We start from the raw sequence: 18260 nt of genomic DNA on the forward strand, positions 1-18260 counted from the left end.
GAAATCAGACAAAAATGGTGACCAGCCTGAATGAGCCTGGGAAAGCACACCCTCACAGCTGCCATGCCTGTTTCTGCACCCTTTACCCCCTCCTCTTCTTCTACCCAGTACGCAGGACTGAAGGCCCCAATAAGGCCCTGTCTCCTCCACAACACCTTCCTTGACTGACCACCTGATTTGGCATTTTATCTTCCCGAAACTGTTCTGTGGACATTGTGTCCCCATGTACCTTACACCTCCTAGGGCTGAGGCCCACGTGACAGGCTCTTTCCCACCTTGTCTTACACAGCCTCATACACCTCTCATGAGCATCTGTTGCCTGACTAGTTGTCACTGGTTGAACTGAAAATGGTCAGAAATCTACGGCTGGGCACACAAAAGAATCTGAGATCAGAGAAGGAACAAATATCCAAGTATATTTCTTTTAAGATAAAAACTTTATTTTACAATTTTATAAAGCAGCTTTACATGAAGCACAAACAATCCATTTACTTTGTATAGAAACAAAATACCTTTCCATCTGCAAAAAATCAAGTTTTGCTGTATAGAAAACTAACATGTGCACATTGTGCTTAAACCGCAAAGTCTGTACAGCTTTACAAAGGACCACCCTTCAGAAGGGCATCCAGTAAACACTTTATTGCATATTTGACACATGGTCTCTAACCCACATGTACAATGGAGGAGAAATAAGAACAACAATTGCAACAAGGAGGAAAAGAGCAGCTTTCAGCGAGTCTGCACGCTGGCGAAGAAAAGGACTGCCACATCTGGAGAGCTGTGCTTGTGCCATTTCTGTATTTGCTCACGTACACTGGATGGTTTTTGGATGAAGCCTTTATGTACAACAATCCCAAAGGGTCAAACGACCTTTATCTGGAAACTTTTGGCTGGCTTTACAACTGAAGTGGCAACAGATTTAATATAGTATCAAAGCTAATTCAAGATAAGTATAAAAAACAAATACCCATTATCTGAAAACAAAGAATATTTAAAGAAATAAAATAAATCTTTAAAATACCTTCCCCATGCTCTCTAAGCTCAGAATAAGTAAACATTTTACATGATTTAAAAACCTATGAAGAATGCTGCAGGTGTTTTGGAACAAAACAATGCAATTGATGGTCTTGGGCAGTGTTCCTCCATGTCTGCCCCACAGATCACCTGCATCAGAATTATCTGAATGCTTGTTAAAAACGCAGGACTATCATGCTTCACAGGCAGACTTAGTGACTATCTGGCATCTGTAGCTCAGTAAGCTCCCAGGTGATTAGGAGGCACCTGAAAGCTTGAGAACCACTGGTGTACACTGGCAGGGCTGCCTCAGGTTCAACTCATTCTCTTAGAAAATTCTGGGATCATAAGAAAAATCAAGTTGCTGTTGCAACGTGGAAGGCAGTGTGAAACCAACATCAGTGAAACAGCAATGCCATTTCTAGATCAAAATGTCTTTCCTTTTTCAGTGGAAAAGGACAGCCACATTGTTAAGGCACTGATATTTGTCACGGAAGCAGAACCATGCTGTTTTCATGGATTCCTTTAGTCTGAAGGACCAGTATCCAAACACAAGGCAGAAGTCTGGACTGCTCTCAGTAATAACAAGTAAAATGAAGGGCAAAGGGTTTCCTGATCGGAGAAATTTTATGTTGGGGCACTGAAATAAAGGAGTCCAGATATTCTTGTGGAGACATCTAATCATGGCTAAGAATGACAAAGGTCAAAAGCCAGGGAGAAACTTAATAACCCACAACTGTTGTGTTGTGGGCAGAAGAGAATTGTGGTCATGTAACTTGGGAGTTTAAGCTTCCTCTTCCGTGGCCACTTTACTACTGTCTTCAGTGTACATCTGTATTGTCTTCTTTGTTCCTGCTCCCTTTGCCACTAATATATATATTTTGCATGTTTATTCTATTCATAGATATGTATATATTTTCTGGTTTCTAAGTAGTGTCGGTAGGCTGAGTTCAATTTAAGATGCAGTATGTAGGCAAGTGCCCACGTGGCTGTTGTCATGCATTTAATACAGGTCACAGACAAACTGATGGGTTTGTCAGACTCAGTCTCCTGAAAGTGTGGGGTCTCAAATTTCAATCTGTATTAAGTTACAGTATTGACTTAGTGTACTGTCATACATTCAGACAAAAACAACACAATCAACCTCGCTTGATTTTGATAATGCCTGAAAAGCCCTATAGCAGACACTGCCCAGGGTACGAGGGCTGTGAAACCTATTTACGTGAGGTAAGGTATAGTGGGACAGAAAACCCAAATAAAGATCTGATTACACACAAAGAGCAAATGCGGTAGCATCAATCACTTCTACCCAAGAGCTGAAAGAATTTAAAACTGCAAAGGAAAACATTCATGTGCAGAGTCAATGGTCTGGAAAGTTGATGACCAAGAATGATCTAAAAGTAGGGAAAAAAAAAACCCTGCTATGATTCCTGTATGTAATATCCGACACAGTATTTTTCTTCAAAGAGGGGGGAAAATCCTGAAAGGGCAGTGGGAAAGGATTAGCTCCTTTCTCCAATAAAATTTCCACAATGTCCCAAAAAATGTTCCCTCCAAATAGACAAAACTCTCAAGTATAGTCTGAAATGAAATATAGAATTCTAGACAGTGACAAAAAGAAACCATCACAGTGGGGATGGAGAGGGATATACTGATTATCAAATCTTTACTGATTGTAGATCAAGTTTCATAAAACATAACATCTTTGTGATTTCTTGTGCAGTCAACAAGTTCTGTTTTAGTTGTGCTTACATTATATAACTGTGAAGCCTGAACACTGCTTGTGTTTTTAATTTACACATTTCAAGAAAACCATACATTCAAAATATTCTCCATATATAACAAATTCAAGAAACGCAACACGAAATTCTCCAAGAAATTAATCTGTAGAAAAGAAACATCATTTAAAAAAGTTGCACACAGTCCACTATTCAGGCTGCGAGTACACATTTACTGTATTACAGCACATTATTTTTTAAAAGTTTGTTTCCAACATAAACGTACATCATCACATTTTAAAAGAGACCCATACTAAGTTTTCAGGTAAGTGCTGGACAGTTGGCCAGTAACAACTACTTACCAGTGTCTTCCCCAGACCCAGAGGGACTGGACTGTCTGTGGAACTGTAGACGGTGATAGGCAAGGCAAAGTTAAACATCTCTGTTCAACCATTGACTAAACACTTTCTGCTCCAAGTGCCACCTATGTTTTGAAACACCCAACCCAATGCAATTATCTCAGAAGACTGGTTTCAGTTATCACTTTGATGTAATCCACAAAAACCTAGTATACAATCTTTTAAAATGTGCCTAAGCTCTGTTGAGATAGAGCCCATGGTTTTTGTGTGCGGCAAAGGCTGAAGGATGATTTTGGTTCTGAGCTCTAGTTGTGCTTTGCCCTGCTGCCTTTAAGGTAGCTTTTCCACCTTTTGACAAATTCTTTGAAGATTGGGGACTCATCGATGGTGCTGAGTAGCTGCAGCTGATTGATGTGGGTGGTGTGGTAGTCCCAGCGGGCCAGGTTGGGGGCAATGCCAAGCATGAAGTGGCGGAGGTCATAGATGGTCCCTGAGCCAGTGTCATACAAGGGGAGCATGGCTTTAAGAGATTCCATGCCTCGCTCGTACAAGGACCTCGCTTCTTTCCCGAGCTTTTCCCCTGCAGTTTCTTTTAAGTCATACAGCCCAATTAAGGAATACATAAAGCCATTTAAAACGAAAGAGCTAGGTGTGGTTGGATACTCTTCATACCAGTCGTGTTTATTCATAAACACAGCCTTAACTCCATGCTGCTCTGACAGAAACTTGTAAGGGGCTGTTGCCCTTAAAGCTGAACTGAGGAATGAATGGTCTTTTGTCAACAGATAGGCCCTGACTAATGTAGAAATGGCTTGCCCTTGGGCCATGGCAGAGTACCACCCTGGCTCTAAAGACTTGAACCCCTCTCCTAACTTACGGGTCACCATAATCGGCCAGCCACCTTTCTCATCCTGGTTCCTTACCAGCCAATCACTGGCAGCGAAGAATGCGGCCATGTGGGCTGTGGTGGAGATGGTAATGTTGTCGAGGAATCCCTTCCCTTTTGCAATCAACTTAACCACCTTTTTGGGCATTATTTTGGTTGGCTTGACAGCTTTTGTGTTGGAAAGACCCACTCCTTTCCTGAGGTCAGTGACCAGGTCCCTTGTAACCGTGCTCCATGAAGTTCTGGGCCCAATGCCATAGTATATGTCTCTTTCTTTAAAAGCAATTAGTTGGGTATTTGAGACATAATGTACAGTGAAGAGCTGATTCTTTTCTGTCGTCTCTAGAACCACAGATACACTTCCGTTCGTCAAGAACTTGAGGTCAAATGAAATAATAAAATCTTTCGTGTTCCCCAGTTGCAAGGATATACCTTCGCTGGTTTCTGCAGGGGGAAAATACACCAACAAAGACTAGTTAGAAGAAAAGTTCTTTGTATTAAAAGTTAACTGCAGAAGCAACATCTTCCTAGGAAAATCACCAAAGGCAAGGGAAGCAAGGGCAAAAATGAACTATTGGGATTTTATCAAGAGGAAAAGCTTTTGCACAGCAAAGGAAACAGTTAACAAAACCAAAAGACAACTGACAGAATGGGAGATGATATTTGCAAACGTGACATATCAGATAAAGGGCTAGTGTCCAAAATCTATAAAGAACTTAGCAAACTCAACACCCAAAGAACAAATAATCCAATCAAGAAATGGGCAGAAGACATGAACAGACATTTCTGCAAAGAAGACATCCAGATGGCCAACAGACACGTGAAAAAGTGCTCCATAACACTTGGCATCAGGGAAATCCAAATAAAAACCACAATGAGATATCACCTCACACCAGTCAGAATGGCTAAAATTAACAAGTCAGGAAATGACAGATGCTGGTGAGGATGCGGAGAAAGGGGAACCCTCCTACACTGTTGAAAATAGAACTACCCTATGTCCCAGCAATTGCACTACTGGGTATTTACCCTAAAGATACAAACGTAGTGATCTGAAGGGGCACGTGCACCTGAATGTTTATAGCAGCAATGTCTACAATAGCCAAACTATGGAAAGAACCTAGATGTCCATCAACAGATGAATGGATAAAGAAGATGTGGTATATATACACAATGGAATACTATGCAGCCATCAAAAGAAATGAAATCTTACCATTTGCGATGACGTGGATGGAACTAGAGGGTATCATGCTTAGCGAAATAAGTCAATCAGAGAAAGACAACTATCATATGATCTCCCTGATATGAAGAAGTGGAGATGCAACATGGGGGGTTAAGGGGGTAGGAGAAGAATAAATGAAACATGATGGGATCGGGAGGGAGACAAACCATAAGTAACTCTTAATCTCACAAGACAAACTGAGGGTTGCTGGGGGGAGGGGGGTTGGGCAAAGGAGGGTGGGGTTATGGACTTTGGGGAGGGTATGTGCTATGGTGAGTGCTGTGAAGTGTGTAAACCTGGCAATTCACAGACCTGTACCCCTGGGGATAAAAATATATTGTATGTTTATTAAAAAAAAAAAAAAAAAGTTAACTGCAGAGGTGCCTGGGTGGCTCAGGTCATGATCTCAGGGTCCTGGGATCGAGCCCTGCATTGGGCTCTCTGCTCAGTAGGGAGCATGCTTCCCCCTTCTCTCTCTGCCTGCCTCTCTGCCTACTTGTGATCTGTCAAATAAATAAATAAAATCTTAAAAAAAAAAGTTAATTGCAGTTCATCTTTGATAACCACTAACCATATAAAATTAACACTTCAGTATTTTGTGTCTGATCATCATTATCAATTATTTTACTAAAGTAACCATAAACAAATGATAGAACTGATGAGTCCATGACGGCTTTTGAGTATCAGGCCCATCTAATTTATATTAGAGGGTTAAGAGGAAATGGATAAGTTATTGTTGATCAAAATGCCTTTTCTAGATCAAATGTTGGCTGATCAATAATCAATGACTGCTTTATTATATCCATTTTATAAAAAGAAAAAATAATCAAAATTGGCTCAGCACATATTGTGAGAAGCTAGAATGGCTTACAATGAATTAAATTTTATTTAATTAACATTTAGTTAGTATTTATTATGTTCTGATTTTATTATATTAACTCATATTAACTCACCTAATCCTCATATTAACTCATTTAACCCTCATAACAGTTACAAGAGTAGTGCTATTATTACTCGTACTTAATGGCTGACAAACTGAGACAAAGGGAAGTTAAGAAACTTGCCCAAGATACAAAATGTTGAACCTAGGTTGCCTAGTCTGGCTCCACAATACACACTCTTCTTTACTTTTTTTTTTTTTTAAGTTTATGTATTATTTATTTTTTGGTAATCTCTATACCTAATATGGGGCTCAAACTCCTGACCCCAAGATCAAGAGTTGCACACTCTCCTGGCTGAATCAGCCAGGCACCCCTCCACAATATACAATATACACTCTTAATTACTAGCTGATGCTGAAAATGATAGGTTTGTTTTCAGATATTTGCTAGAATCATGAATACAATTTCTGAAAATTAAGTAATGGGCTCAGGTAATCAACAAAAGTGAGGGATACTAGGGGAGGATGAGGGAGAAGCAAAGGCTTCGGAGTAAAAAAAAAAGCCCAAACCCTACAACCCTGTTTGAATTATTTCTCTTCCACTTCCTAGCTTTGAGATATTCAAGATGAAATAGCTCTTTGAACTTCGGTTTCTTCACATGTTCAATAGAGATAATATTACTTTGCAAGGTAATTGGGAGGATTAAAAAAAAGATAGGGGCTTAGAACAAAGTGAAAATTGAGAGTGATTATTAGTCTGAAGCCATTGGCCTTCAGAGGCTGATAAAATGGTAATAGCTGTTTTGTCTGGCAAATTATCAAATAGGAAATTTCTCTTGCATATCTATAGTACAATGATGGTGGATTCCCAGAAAGTTGACTTTCTGAATATTGCTGGTCTAGATCTACCAAGAGAAGAAACAGAGCATATTGCAATGTAATAGCAGCCACAGCAAGAACAACAACAACAACAAATAGGTAGTGCATATTTTATATATAACCTTAAAGGTAAATATGAATTCCTTCATCTCTATGAAACTACATTTTCCAAACACATTTACGTGTTATCTCATATGCTCCTTACAATAATCTGATGCTGGCAGAACAGGAATTACTACTTCCATTTTAGAGATGAAGATATGGAAGCTTTGCAAGTTTAAAAGTTTTGCCCAAAACCAAATGTTAATTAGTGGTAGAGTAGGGACCAGAAACCAGGATTCCTGGACCTAAGTTCAAAGACTGTGAAAAAGAAATGATACTGGATATAGCATTCTCATGAGCATAATTGGTGGAAGAGTTATTTCTCTTAAACAGAGCCAAAGAATCAGATCCACTTTGAGAAGTCCTCAAGGAGATCCTTAGAGTGTCACCAGGAGCATAAGTAGACTGATGATAGTGTATACAATGTAATTAACTTGGAGAGTCTTAGCACGTTGAGCTGGTTATTCAACTTCCTCAACACTGGACTCTACCATTGTGGGATATAATTGATCCAGTGCCCTTAATGATTTCATTTGATGGGACAGACAATCATGGAAGCTGTATAAGGAATGAGAACATCTTGATAGACTTACATGTCAAATGACATTTTTATTTTTTAAAGACTTTATTTGACAGAGACGGCAAGAGAAGGAACATAAGTAGGGGGAGTGAAGAGGGAGAAGCAGGCTTCCCACTGAGCAGAGAGCCTGATGTGGGGCTCCATCCCAGGACCCTGGGATCATGACCTGAGCCGAAGGCAGACACTTAATGACTGAGCCACCCAGGCGCCACTTGAGTGACTTTAAAAAGTGGTATCAGAAGCATACTGATACATACATAGCATGTATGTAATACATAGCATACATGATAAAAGTCATACATACATAATACATACATATATTAAATATACATAAATACATAAGCATACATAATAAAAATCCATTTTATCTGGAAAAATGTCAACATGCAATCTCTCTCTTAACTAGCATTTTCCTACATCTATTGTAAAGTGGAATCTGACACTCAATACAACATTCCCAACACACTCCAGGATTCTGAATGGACTGATGAATCACTAAAGTTTCAATTATATTCCGTAGAGAAGGCTATCTTGAGTGCTCCTTATTTTTTCATTGCTAGGGCAATGTCTCATTGATAAGGCAGTAATACTAACCATGACATCCATTCTCACAAAACTGGATAACAGTGATCCAACTTTATAAGTCCAAATGGGAGAAAGCTAAACAATTACCTATTTTCTTCCCAGAATCCATTCTAATTCACTTTATGAATACAAATCTAATGAAATGGTACGGTCTCAATTATCTTATGTTTTACTATAACAGATTAGTTCAAAGAACTCAGTAACAAATTATGTCACGGGATGTAACCTTTCAAAAAAATGACTATTTTCCTAAAACCCCACCACCACCAGAGGGGGTTACTGAACCACACAGGAAAAGAGACTAAGCCCCAATCCCTGACATGAATCAACCAACAGACAATCGCAGTCTTCATAATAATCCTGTAAGTCTTTTAATTTCCATTTTCTAGATATACAGAGTAGTTAAAGTAGTCAGCATCGCCCAGAGGGATCCAAATGGTAGCAATTGGGATGTGAGTGTGGTTGCAGCAACCACCCTGGAAATGTAGCAGGCAAAGTCCGAGCTCTACTGAAGGTATTATGGTATCTGGAGACCCCTGCTTTAAATCTATTAGCAGAAAGTTTTGGGTTTTCCATTTTTTGAAATCCACGACTCCTCTTCTCTCTGAGCAGTTAAACCTGGGAGTCACTATTAGTGTTTATTCTTGGCATATGTGGTAGTATATATTTCCCTTTAGGCAACAAAGGATGATAAACATTTAAGAACAGTCTTTAAATCAATGTTTTCACCTGTAACACAAACCATTATCATTCATTTGTTTCAATCAACAGGAGTGAGAAGTCCTCCCTACTTAGGACCTTGAGGAATACCAAGAGATAAGGACCAGGCAAAAGAAGAGAAGATCACAAGAAGACGGAGAAAGAATGGCTACACAGAGACAGGGGAGAGAGTGAGGTCACGGAAATGAAGTGGAGAGACTGTTTCCCTAAAGGGAGAACTAATTTAATAGAGTACGATAGGTATAAAGTTTCAGTTCATTCAATTTTAAAATTAGGCAGAGGAACAAAACATTATTCAACAAACAAAAGAATAAAAATATGATGTAGACCCATGTTCTGGTTCTTTCTTCTAGACAACTTTATTTCCTTTCAGGGAAAATAATTCAAAGTCCAAAAAGAAAAAAAAAAAAAAAAGGCTAACAGCATTTGGCCCCTGGTCCTCCAGAGACTCACCTCATGGAGGCCTATGCTTTTATATACAGTTCCAATTTCTTCTCAACAGTGATTCTCTGAATTTATTTCCCATGAAGTCTATAGCCTCTGAAAAGCCTCATCTCCCATACTTGTGCTTCAATACAAGTCTCACCTTTTTGATTCCCTTCTCCTGCTCTGAGCAACTCCCATGTAATTTCAGCTCACTTGCCCTCAAACACTTGGATCAAATACACCTCCAGGCATGCCCAAGATATCAAAACTAGCACCCCATTCCCACTTAGCACACTCCCACCAACAGGGAGTTCCAACTGTGAGGAGATTGTGTTCCACTAGCAGAGCGACTTTACAGAGTTTTCTCTTCCATATACTTAAAACCACTTTAAGAAGCAGTTTTATCTCCAGCCATGGGCTGCAGAATGAAGAGGTAAAATGAGGGTCCCTCATGTAGTATGAGACTTATCATTTGTATTCCCCAGGGCATCCAGAAGTGCACAGTGTAATCTATTGCTTTAAATAGGATAGAGTTCAAAGAACTGTTCTAGAAAACTTCCCAGCATTTGAGGAGATCAAGATGAGGACTGCTGTTTTCCACCCTAATCTAGACATTATTAATTAGTGCAAAAATAAGCTCCTTGGGAACAAACAAATGTCCTTTTACAAAGTCTAATCCTGTTCTACATATTTTTTTTAAATATTTTATTTATTTATTTGACAGAAACAGATCACAAATAGGCAGAGAGGCAGAGAGAGAGGAGGAAGCAGGCTCCCTGCTGAGCAGAGAGCCCCATGTGGGGCTCGATCCCTCCTGGGATCAAGACCTGAGCCGAAGGCAGAGGCTTTAACCCACTGAGCCACCCAGGCGCCCCCTCTTCTACATATTCTTAAACATCTCCACATACTTTCTCACCAGTCAAGCAGAGATGCTCTATGTACTGGAATATCACAGAATACCACAGGAGAAAAGAAGTTCTAGCCACGGAATAAAAACTAAAGGTCACCCATTATTTGCACTGCATTAAGCACTCATAAATCCATTACTTAAGGCCATCTAGAATGAGTAGATTTGTATTGTGGCTTTCAAGGTCTGTGAATTACACAGTCATCAATAAAGGACAAGGGGAGAATACAGAAGAGGTCTTATAACCTTTTCTCTCATTGTATTTACCGACTGCAAGGTTAGTGGGGGGGAGGGTGGGGGGAGGAGGAGTTCTGTTCTTAACAACATTTCCCCATAGAGAATTAAGCCTGAGGTGCTAACTACAATTATTTCATTGTCTTTTTAAGTAATGGACTCATTAATTCTCATGGAAATTGATTAGCAGAGAAAAATACATTACATCCCAATTAATGATACTGTCTTACTAAAAGGGGAAATGTTACATAAAGTTAATTTGATTTTATAAATGATTTTATTAATAAAATGGTTTTATATGAAGTTTGAGACAATCTACTACATTAACAAAACTCAATATGAGAAGCAGGCCTGGTTGTTAATGCTATAATAACTCGAAAAAATAAAAAGCTTCTGGTAAAAAAAAAACAGGCAAATGAAAAGGACTGTTCTATAAAGAAAAATTTCTACATTTATGCAAAATAGTTTAAAAGTAAAATTAAAATATTGTACTGAAATGCTAAAATGAACTAAGGAGCATCATTCCTGTGGGACACAGATACCTGGAAGGAGATACATACTATGCAGTAACCTGGATCTTAATATTCAATCTATGGTTTGGCTTTTCACAAAGTAAATTTTTTTTTTTAGCAGTTCTTTTTCTAGGGATTTCTTTTTTATTTTATTTTTTAAAAAATTTTATTTATGATAGAGATAGTGAGAGAGAGAACACAAGCACTGGGGAGCTGAAGAGGGAGAAGCAGGTTCCCTGCTGGGCACGGAGCCCAATATGGGGCTTGATCCCAGGACACTCAGATCTGAGCCGAAGGCAGGCACTTAACGACTGAGCCACCCACGTGACCCTTTCTAGAGATTTCACTTGGGTGACACCATTTGTATCTTTACATAGATATAAAGGGTCTGCTAATGTGCTTCCTAAAACCATAAAGACAATTTTAAGGGAGTATCAGGTACCATAAATCATCACAAAATTAGCAGGCACACATAATAATATATCACTTACCTGGAGCAATGAACTGTTTAACATTGGTGAATCTAGACTTATCAGCCACACTAGCCATAAAGCACCCCTTTGGCACAGTCCAGTCATTAGGCTTGCTGCTTTTATCCCTGTCTTCTGCTGTTTCATATACCTCTATGTGAGGGGGTTTCTCAGTTAGATTTTTGCTGTAATGACTTAAGCCATACTGTGCAATCTGGATTGGGTAGAAATAGCCTTGAGGTCCCCACTGTGTAGATAAAGGTACACCTAAAAAATAGAGAAACAAAATAAATAACCATGTCTGGACAATTAAAAGCATATTCTGAACACCATTCTTTACTGTTTTACCTCTGGGGCATGTTATAGGCTTATCTACAACTTTAAAGCTTCTATTTTATACTGTTTTCATAATTATTAAAAACTAGCACTTAATTAATCAGATATGAAAAACAAAATGAAGGTTTATTCACTCTCATTCAGTATTTGTTGATAGCAATGCAATGTCGCAGATTATCTTTTAAGGATTGACTTTTTACATGTATAACTTTTGCTCATAGCTACAGTTGTCCTGTTTCGTATTTAAATACATGTAGATAATGTTACCACAGGGTCATCCTAAATATTAAATTTTTTAAATGTCTGTATTAAAATTCAAGATAATTACATACCCATCTCTCTCTCCAAAGTCAAGATGTGGTCTAATGCCTATACCATCTGACAGCTAAAGTATCTGTTTACAGAGCCAGTTACAACTAGGCAACTTAAAGTATAAACATAGCTTGCAATTCTTTTTCATATCCTTCATGTCATAATATAATTTTTTGAGAACCAGGCGTGTTCTCACATTGCACATTGAACCACAGATTTTTGACATAACTCATTAATGGATTATCTCCTCTAAGGTCCTAAGCAAAACTTTTAAATGTTTGGTATTAGTGTTTTAGTAATTTTCTACATGGGAAATACAATAATATGACATTGCACAGAATATTGTATTGTTGCATCATGGTCTATGTTGAGAGATAAGCTCCTCTCTGTAGTTCTAAAATAAATTAAGAAGCATCAGATGGGCACAGCAGAAGCTAAGAACCTACAAAACCATATGTGTGATGTAGTTTCAAAACAATTTAAGGATTTAGGAAGCATAAGGGCTAAGAAACCTAGGCTAGATAAGCTCCTGACTTGTATTTTTTTTCCAAGAGGAGACTTTTTCCCCCCAAAATTCAAATAGCATTGTTTTTATTTAATGAAAGGAAGGTTTATACAATATCTCATTAAAGATGGATGAAAATTTTAACAATGCGCAACCAGCATAACAATTGTTAGACTGATCAATGAACAAGAACAGTAGGCCAGAAACCTACTCTGCTATTCAAAATGCTTTACATAACAATAAATACTGCACCATGAATCACTGGGGAAAAAAGATCATTCAATACATGTGAAAAGAAAAATCTGAAATTATACCCTGACCTTAAACCATATACCAAGATATAAATCAATTTGGCTGGCCTAAAGAGTTGAATGTAAAAAAACACAACCCTAATAAAACTATTAGAGAAAATACAGATGAAAAGCCGATCATGGTATAGCAATGACTTTCTCCGCATAAAAGTAGAAGTAAAAAAAATAAAAATTTAAAAAGTCTGTTAAGTTCACCAAATAGAACTAAAAACTTCTAAAACTAACAAATCATAAGTAAAATGGAAGACAATCAAATTGAAGAAAATAGCTTTAACAAATGTGACAAAGTATCATTATATTACTATATATATAAAAGTTCACATGACTATAGAACCCACTAATCACATTAGAAATGGGGGAAATAAGAACAAGATTTTATGATAATTAGAAGCATATGGGGGCGCCTGGTGGCTCAGTGGGTTAAGCCTCTGCCTTCGGCTCAGGTCATGATCCCAGGGTCGTGGGATCGAGTCCCACATCAGAGAGCCTGCTTCTTCCTCTCTCTCTTTCAGCCTGCCTCTCTGCCTACTTGTGATCTCTCTGTCAAATAAATAAATAAAATCTTAAAAAAAAAAGAAGCATATGAAAAGGGTATGTGGCCTCACTGATGGTTACAGAAAGTGAATGATGAGATCCCTTAGTAAACAACAGATTAAAAAACAATGTTGCATGACAGCAAGAGTGGGGTGACAAAAGCACCCTTATAGTCTGCTCCTGGAGGTACAAGTAGGTTCAACCTTTTGGGAAAGCAGTTTAGCAAAACAGTTCAATTTATATTAATTGACATGGCAGTTTATTTCCTAGGCAACTACTCCTAGACTATAATTAAAATAGCAAAGAATGAACATGAGTATCTATACCATTACATATAAAAGCAAAAAAAAACTGGAAATGACCTAAGTAGCCAACTAAAGAGAAAGGCTGCAATTATTACATGTACCACGGCATATTTTTACTGTGAATTCTAGTCCTTAAACAAGGGAAAGAACAAGGGGAAATAATAAGATATTTTAGATGAAAAAAGGAGAATATAAAATTGACTATACAGTATGATCCCAACTTGTTTAAAAAATGTATCTCTATAACAACAACAAAAAGATTGGAAAAGCATATCAAAATATTATTTAACAAAGGTTATGGGTATTTTTTACTTTTTCTTTAGCATCTAAATATAAAATTAATATGAAGAAGTTTGGTGACAGATATCTTTGAAGTATATAAATATTATTACAAGTATGTTGTTTAAGTATCATTACAACTATGTTAAGACATAGGACTACATACAAAGACTTCCAGAGAATATGCAAAAATGGTAATAATTATCTTGAAGTGGTATGAATATAAGTGAATTTGGCCCTTTCTGCTTATGAACATTTGGCAAAGACATTACAAAAAACTTAAAAAATTAAGATACTGAAATCACATTTTATAGAATGAGGAAAATAAAATTTAAACGAAGCATTTTCAAAACACACTAAGCTCTTTCCTCTGGTTAAATGATGTATTTTAAAGTCAAATTCAATTTGGCTTTCCGATCAATCTTAGGTTTGAAATACAAATTCTAAAATGTACTGATTATACCCATAAGATCTGAGAAACAATATGCAGTAGATTATAGGAGTGTAGTATGTAAGATCAGAGAAGATGGTGCCTATGTGTTATCTTGTTCTGAAGACTTTAAACCTCGATCTGGAGATGATACCTGGCTAATGTAGTAACAAGACTGCATCAGTACGTACGTAGGTCCATTGGTCTCTCCCGTTCCCATCTCCTCTCACAGGACAATAACTGCATTTTAATGCAAAATTTTTGGAGATGCTGTGCCTTTAACTCACTGGTGAGAATTTCAGATGTTATGGAAGGCTAATGGAATAATCCTATTTGATCAGGTATGATCTTCTTGCAGCCCTTAAATCACATCATCTAGAAAACTGCCCCAGGTTCAGACTTCATCTCTTCCTCCTTGCGAAGTCAGAGCAACAAATGGTCTCTTGATAGTAAGCTATGTATGTTCTTGCTAGATAATTAACACCTACAACTTTTTATTCCTCAACACAATCAGGATGGAAAAATGCAGTGGAGCAGACAGATACCAACCTTCAACCCCGCTTATGCACTTGACTCTGTCCCGGACTTCCACATTGTAGCCTTCAAAGGACATAAACACACCATCAGGGTGATATGGGGCTCTCTGTGCATAGACTTTGGAATAGCTATGAGAGAATTCAAACCGATCATAGCCATCATACTGAACCACCTTTCCATATACGTCAAAATATTTCTCTACCCAAGTGAATGGAAGAAAGACTTCATTTCCCTCTCGTCTTCCTTTAATCGTATGTTCATCATTTATGAGACAGTCAATTTCTTCATATTTGAGCCCTAACACCTTGCTTCCCCCATTGCTGTTGAAGCTTCCAACAACGGGGGGTGCTTTCTGCTGTTCCTGAGGGAATGCTTCCTCAGACTGTTTGGCCATGTGGTTCACATAGTTGTTACTCTCAGATGCTGCTGCTCTTTTTTCTAATCCATCCACTCTGAAGCCACTACTCAAGTGCCGTGGAAACTGGGTCGCTTTATCACTGGAACATTTATTCCACAGAAGTACCGTGACCAAAGTGAAGAGTGTACAGATGATAATCAAAGTCTTATAGTTGACCCGAGCTGCCAAGCAACGCATATTCAGACCATACCTATGGAGGCAAGAAGAAAAATTCATGCAAAGATGTACTGCAGACATTTCATAGGATAAGATTTTATTTTTTTACATTGAACCACAATAAGGCAATTTTATTCACTGCAGAATCTGATCAGATTTAAAATTACTAACTCAAACTTTTTAGCAGAGACAACGAAAAGGTAAGAGGAGCTTTCCCCTCTTAAAATACATAGCATGATCCTTTAAAGCAGGTATAGGCTTTCTGTTTGTGACTCTCTTTGTATCTTAGTAATTGTTTCAAAGTCTCTGGGCCAAAAGAAATATCTAATAGTTTCATTTATTAAGTAGTTGGGTCTGAACAACTTAATGCATTATTTTTGTCCCAACAAGCTGGCTGTTTGAAAAAACATAATGATATTAAGGTAAACACTGACATCCATGTTGCCAAATCCAACAGTAGATTTTTAGTGCTCATCCTACTTGATCTCTCAGCAGCATGAGTAGTCAATGACTCTTTTCTACCAGAAACACTTTCTTCTCATGGCTTCTAGGGCACCATCTTCTTGTGGTTCTCCTTATACGCCACTGGCTGCTCCTCCTCAGTCATCTCTGATCATTCTTTCTCATCTCCCTGAACCTTAAGTGTTAGTGTGCTTTAGAGCCTCGGTCCTCACACTTTTTTTAAAAATCTCTATTCACTCCTGTGATCTCACACACTCTCATGGCTTTAAATATACTTTATATGCTGACTACTTCTAAAATTCCATCTCTAAGCCAGACCTTTCTTCAGAACTACAGACACATGTATCTAAGTGCCAATACAAGAAATTGACATCTTTACTTGGAGGTCAAATGGACTTCTGTAACATCTAAAACAACTCCCAGTCTTTCCCCCCATCCCGTTTCTCTTTTCCTACTGTTCATACCAGAAACCTCTACTCCTTTTTTGATCACCTCATATCCAATCAGTCAGGAAATGCTGTTGGCTCTACCTTCAAATAAAACCTAGAATCTGACCTCTTTCCCCCAACTCCACAATGACCACCACATCTGAGCTACTGTCATCTTTTACTTGGAATACTGCAGTGATATCCAAACTGGTCTCATTATTTCTACCCTTGCTCTACTATTCTACCCCCAAGTCTATGCTCAAAAATAACCACAAGAATGATGCTTTTAAATATAAGCCAGACCATGTCACTCCAGTCATCATGGAAGAAGAATCTGATGCTGTTGCTCCTGCTGGCCATATGGTGTATCAGCCAGCTGTGACTGCAATTAAAAAATAGTCCTCAATTGCCTGTTGCTGGGGGTCATTGGGAACTATGGAGAATTATAGAATCAGTCTCCTTATTGTTTGCTGTAGTAGCTCTATAATTTATTTTCTGATATAAATCCACAACTACTTACTTTACTGTCTCTAATTCTTCATCTTCTTTGTCCCCCTCAATAAACCCTTTTGTCAGCAGTGAGATTTAAAAAAAAAAAAAAAAAAAAATCAAACCCCCAAATGAAAATGTTGAGTGAAATATTACACAATAATTTTCTATTTTTTAAAGAAAGCTGATGGTAAAAGTGTAATTCTCTATCTATCGTAAGCTTACACCCAATGTGGGGCTTGAACTCATGACCTCCAAGATCAAGAGTTGCAGGCTCTACAGACTGACCCAGCCAGGCAACCCTCACTCATTTCTTTTAATTCCAAGAGAAGATACCTTTGAGTTCTTGTGTGTCTAAAAAAAACCTTCAGTTTGCTCTTACCTTTGATTAACAGTTTGGCAAGATACAGAATCCCCGGTTATACATTATTTTCTTTTAAAAAGTTGTAGGTAATGTTTTATTGTCTTAAAGCATTAAGAGAATTCCTGATGACTTGATTTCAGTCTGATACTTGTCACTTTGTACATGGTTTTCCTCTGGATCTTTGTCCTTGGAATTCAGCTTCCCAGAAAGAAGTACATTATATTTGATTCACTATTTCAGCACTTGCTGTGCCCTACTGATCTGAAAACTTGTGTTCTCTTATTCTTGTTTAATGAGTATAGTATCTTCCTGCAGCCCTTAGCGTTCACTTCTTGTTAAGTTCTCTCTGATTAGCTCTATTTTCTCCAGTAGCGATTTTTCTGATTATCTTAGTCTCTCTTTCATGCCATCATTTTTCCTCACATCCCTGGTGATCTTGGTTGCTCATTTGTATTTACATCTGAATGACCCATTAGCCAACACAGATTCCTCTACCATTGTGCAGATGGTCTGATTTTTGGCTAGACTGTCTCCTGAGGACTCTGTGTGGGGTAGGTATAGGCTGACTGGCAGTATTCCTTTAGGGTACATGGGTAGGGAGCCAGCAGGCCCTCTAAATGCCAAAATGATGGAGTTTTTCTTTTGTTCTGGAGACATAACTTGTACTCTAGAAGCCTTAGCTTTGCCTAGCTTCTCTAAAAAACTCTGCTTGATGTTTTGCTTGGGGTTCATGCCTGTTATCAATAGTCCAAGTGCAGGGATGAGAATGGGATAGGGAAATGAGAGGGTAGAGTTGTATCTTCTAGTACTTGAATAGAGATCCAGAAATCTGTTCAGTTATCACTCTTTCATAGTCTTCCTCCTTACTTCACTGGTTTCTTCATTTCTTATTTCTATACATTT

General features: G+C 38.1%; 1 protein-coding gene across 6 annotated transcripts in view; it reads right to left on the bottom strand.

Annotated features, from left to right (window-relative positions):
• Positions 1–418: 418 nt before the first annotated feature.
• Positions 419–18260, bottom strand: part of GLCE (glucuronic acid epimerase) — a 119185-nt gene continuing 101343 nt past the window's right edge. For all 6 annotated transcript variants that reach the window (XM_044231663.1, XM_044231665.1, XM_044231666.1 and 3 more), the window contains exons 2-4: positions 15053–15648; positions 11513–11758; positions 419–4421 (exon numbers count right to left, since the gene is read on the bottom strand). In XM_044231663.1, coding sequence (XP_044087598.1) covers positions 3397–4421; positions 11513–11758; positions 15053–15635 — 1854 coding nt within the window. In that variant the 5' untranslated portion in view covers positions 15636–15648 and the 3' untranslated portion in view covers positions 419–3396. The remainder of the gene's footprint in view (positions 4422–11512; positions 11759–15052; positions 15649–18260) is intronic.

This window comes from Neovison vison, chromosome 13 (assembly GCF_020171115.1).
Source record: "Neovison vison isolate M4711 chromosome 13, ASM_NN_V1, whole genome shotgun sequence".
Classification (NCBI taxonomy): Eukaryota; Metazoa; Chordata; class Mammalia; order Carnivora; family Mustelidae; genus Neogale; species Neogale vison.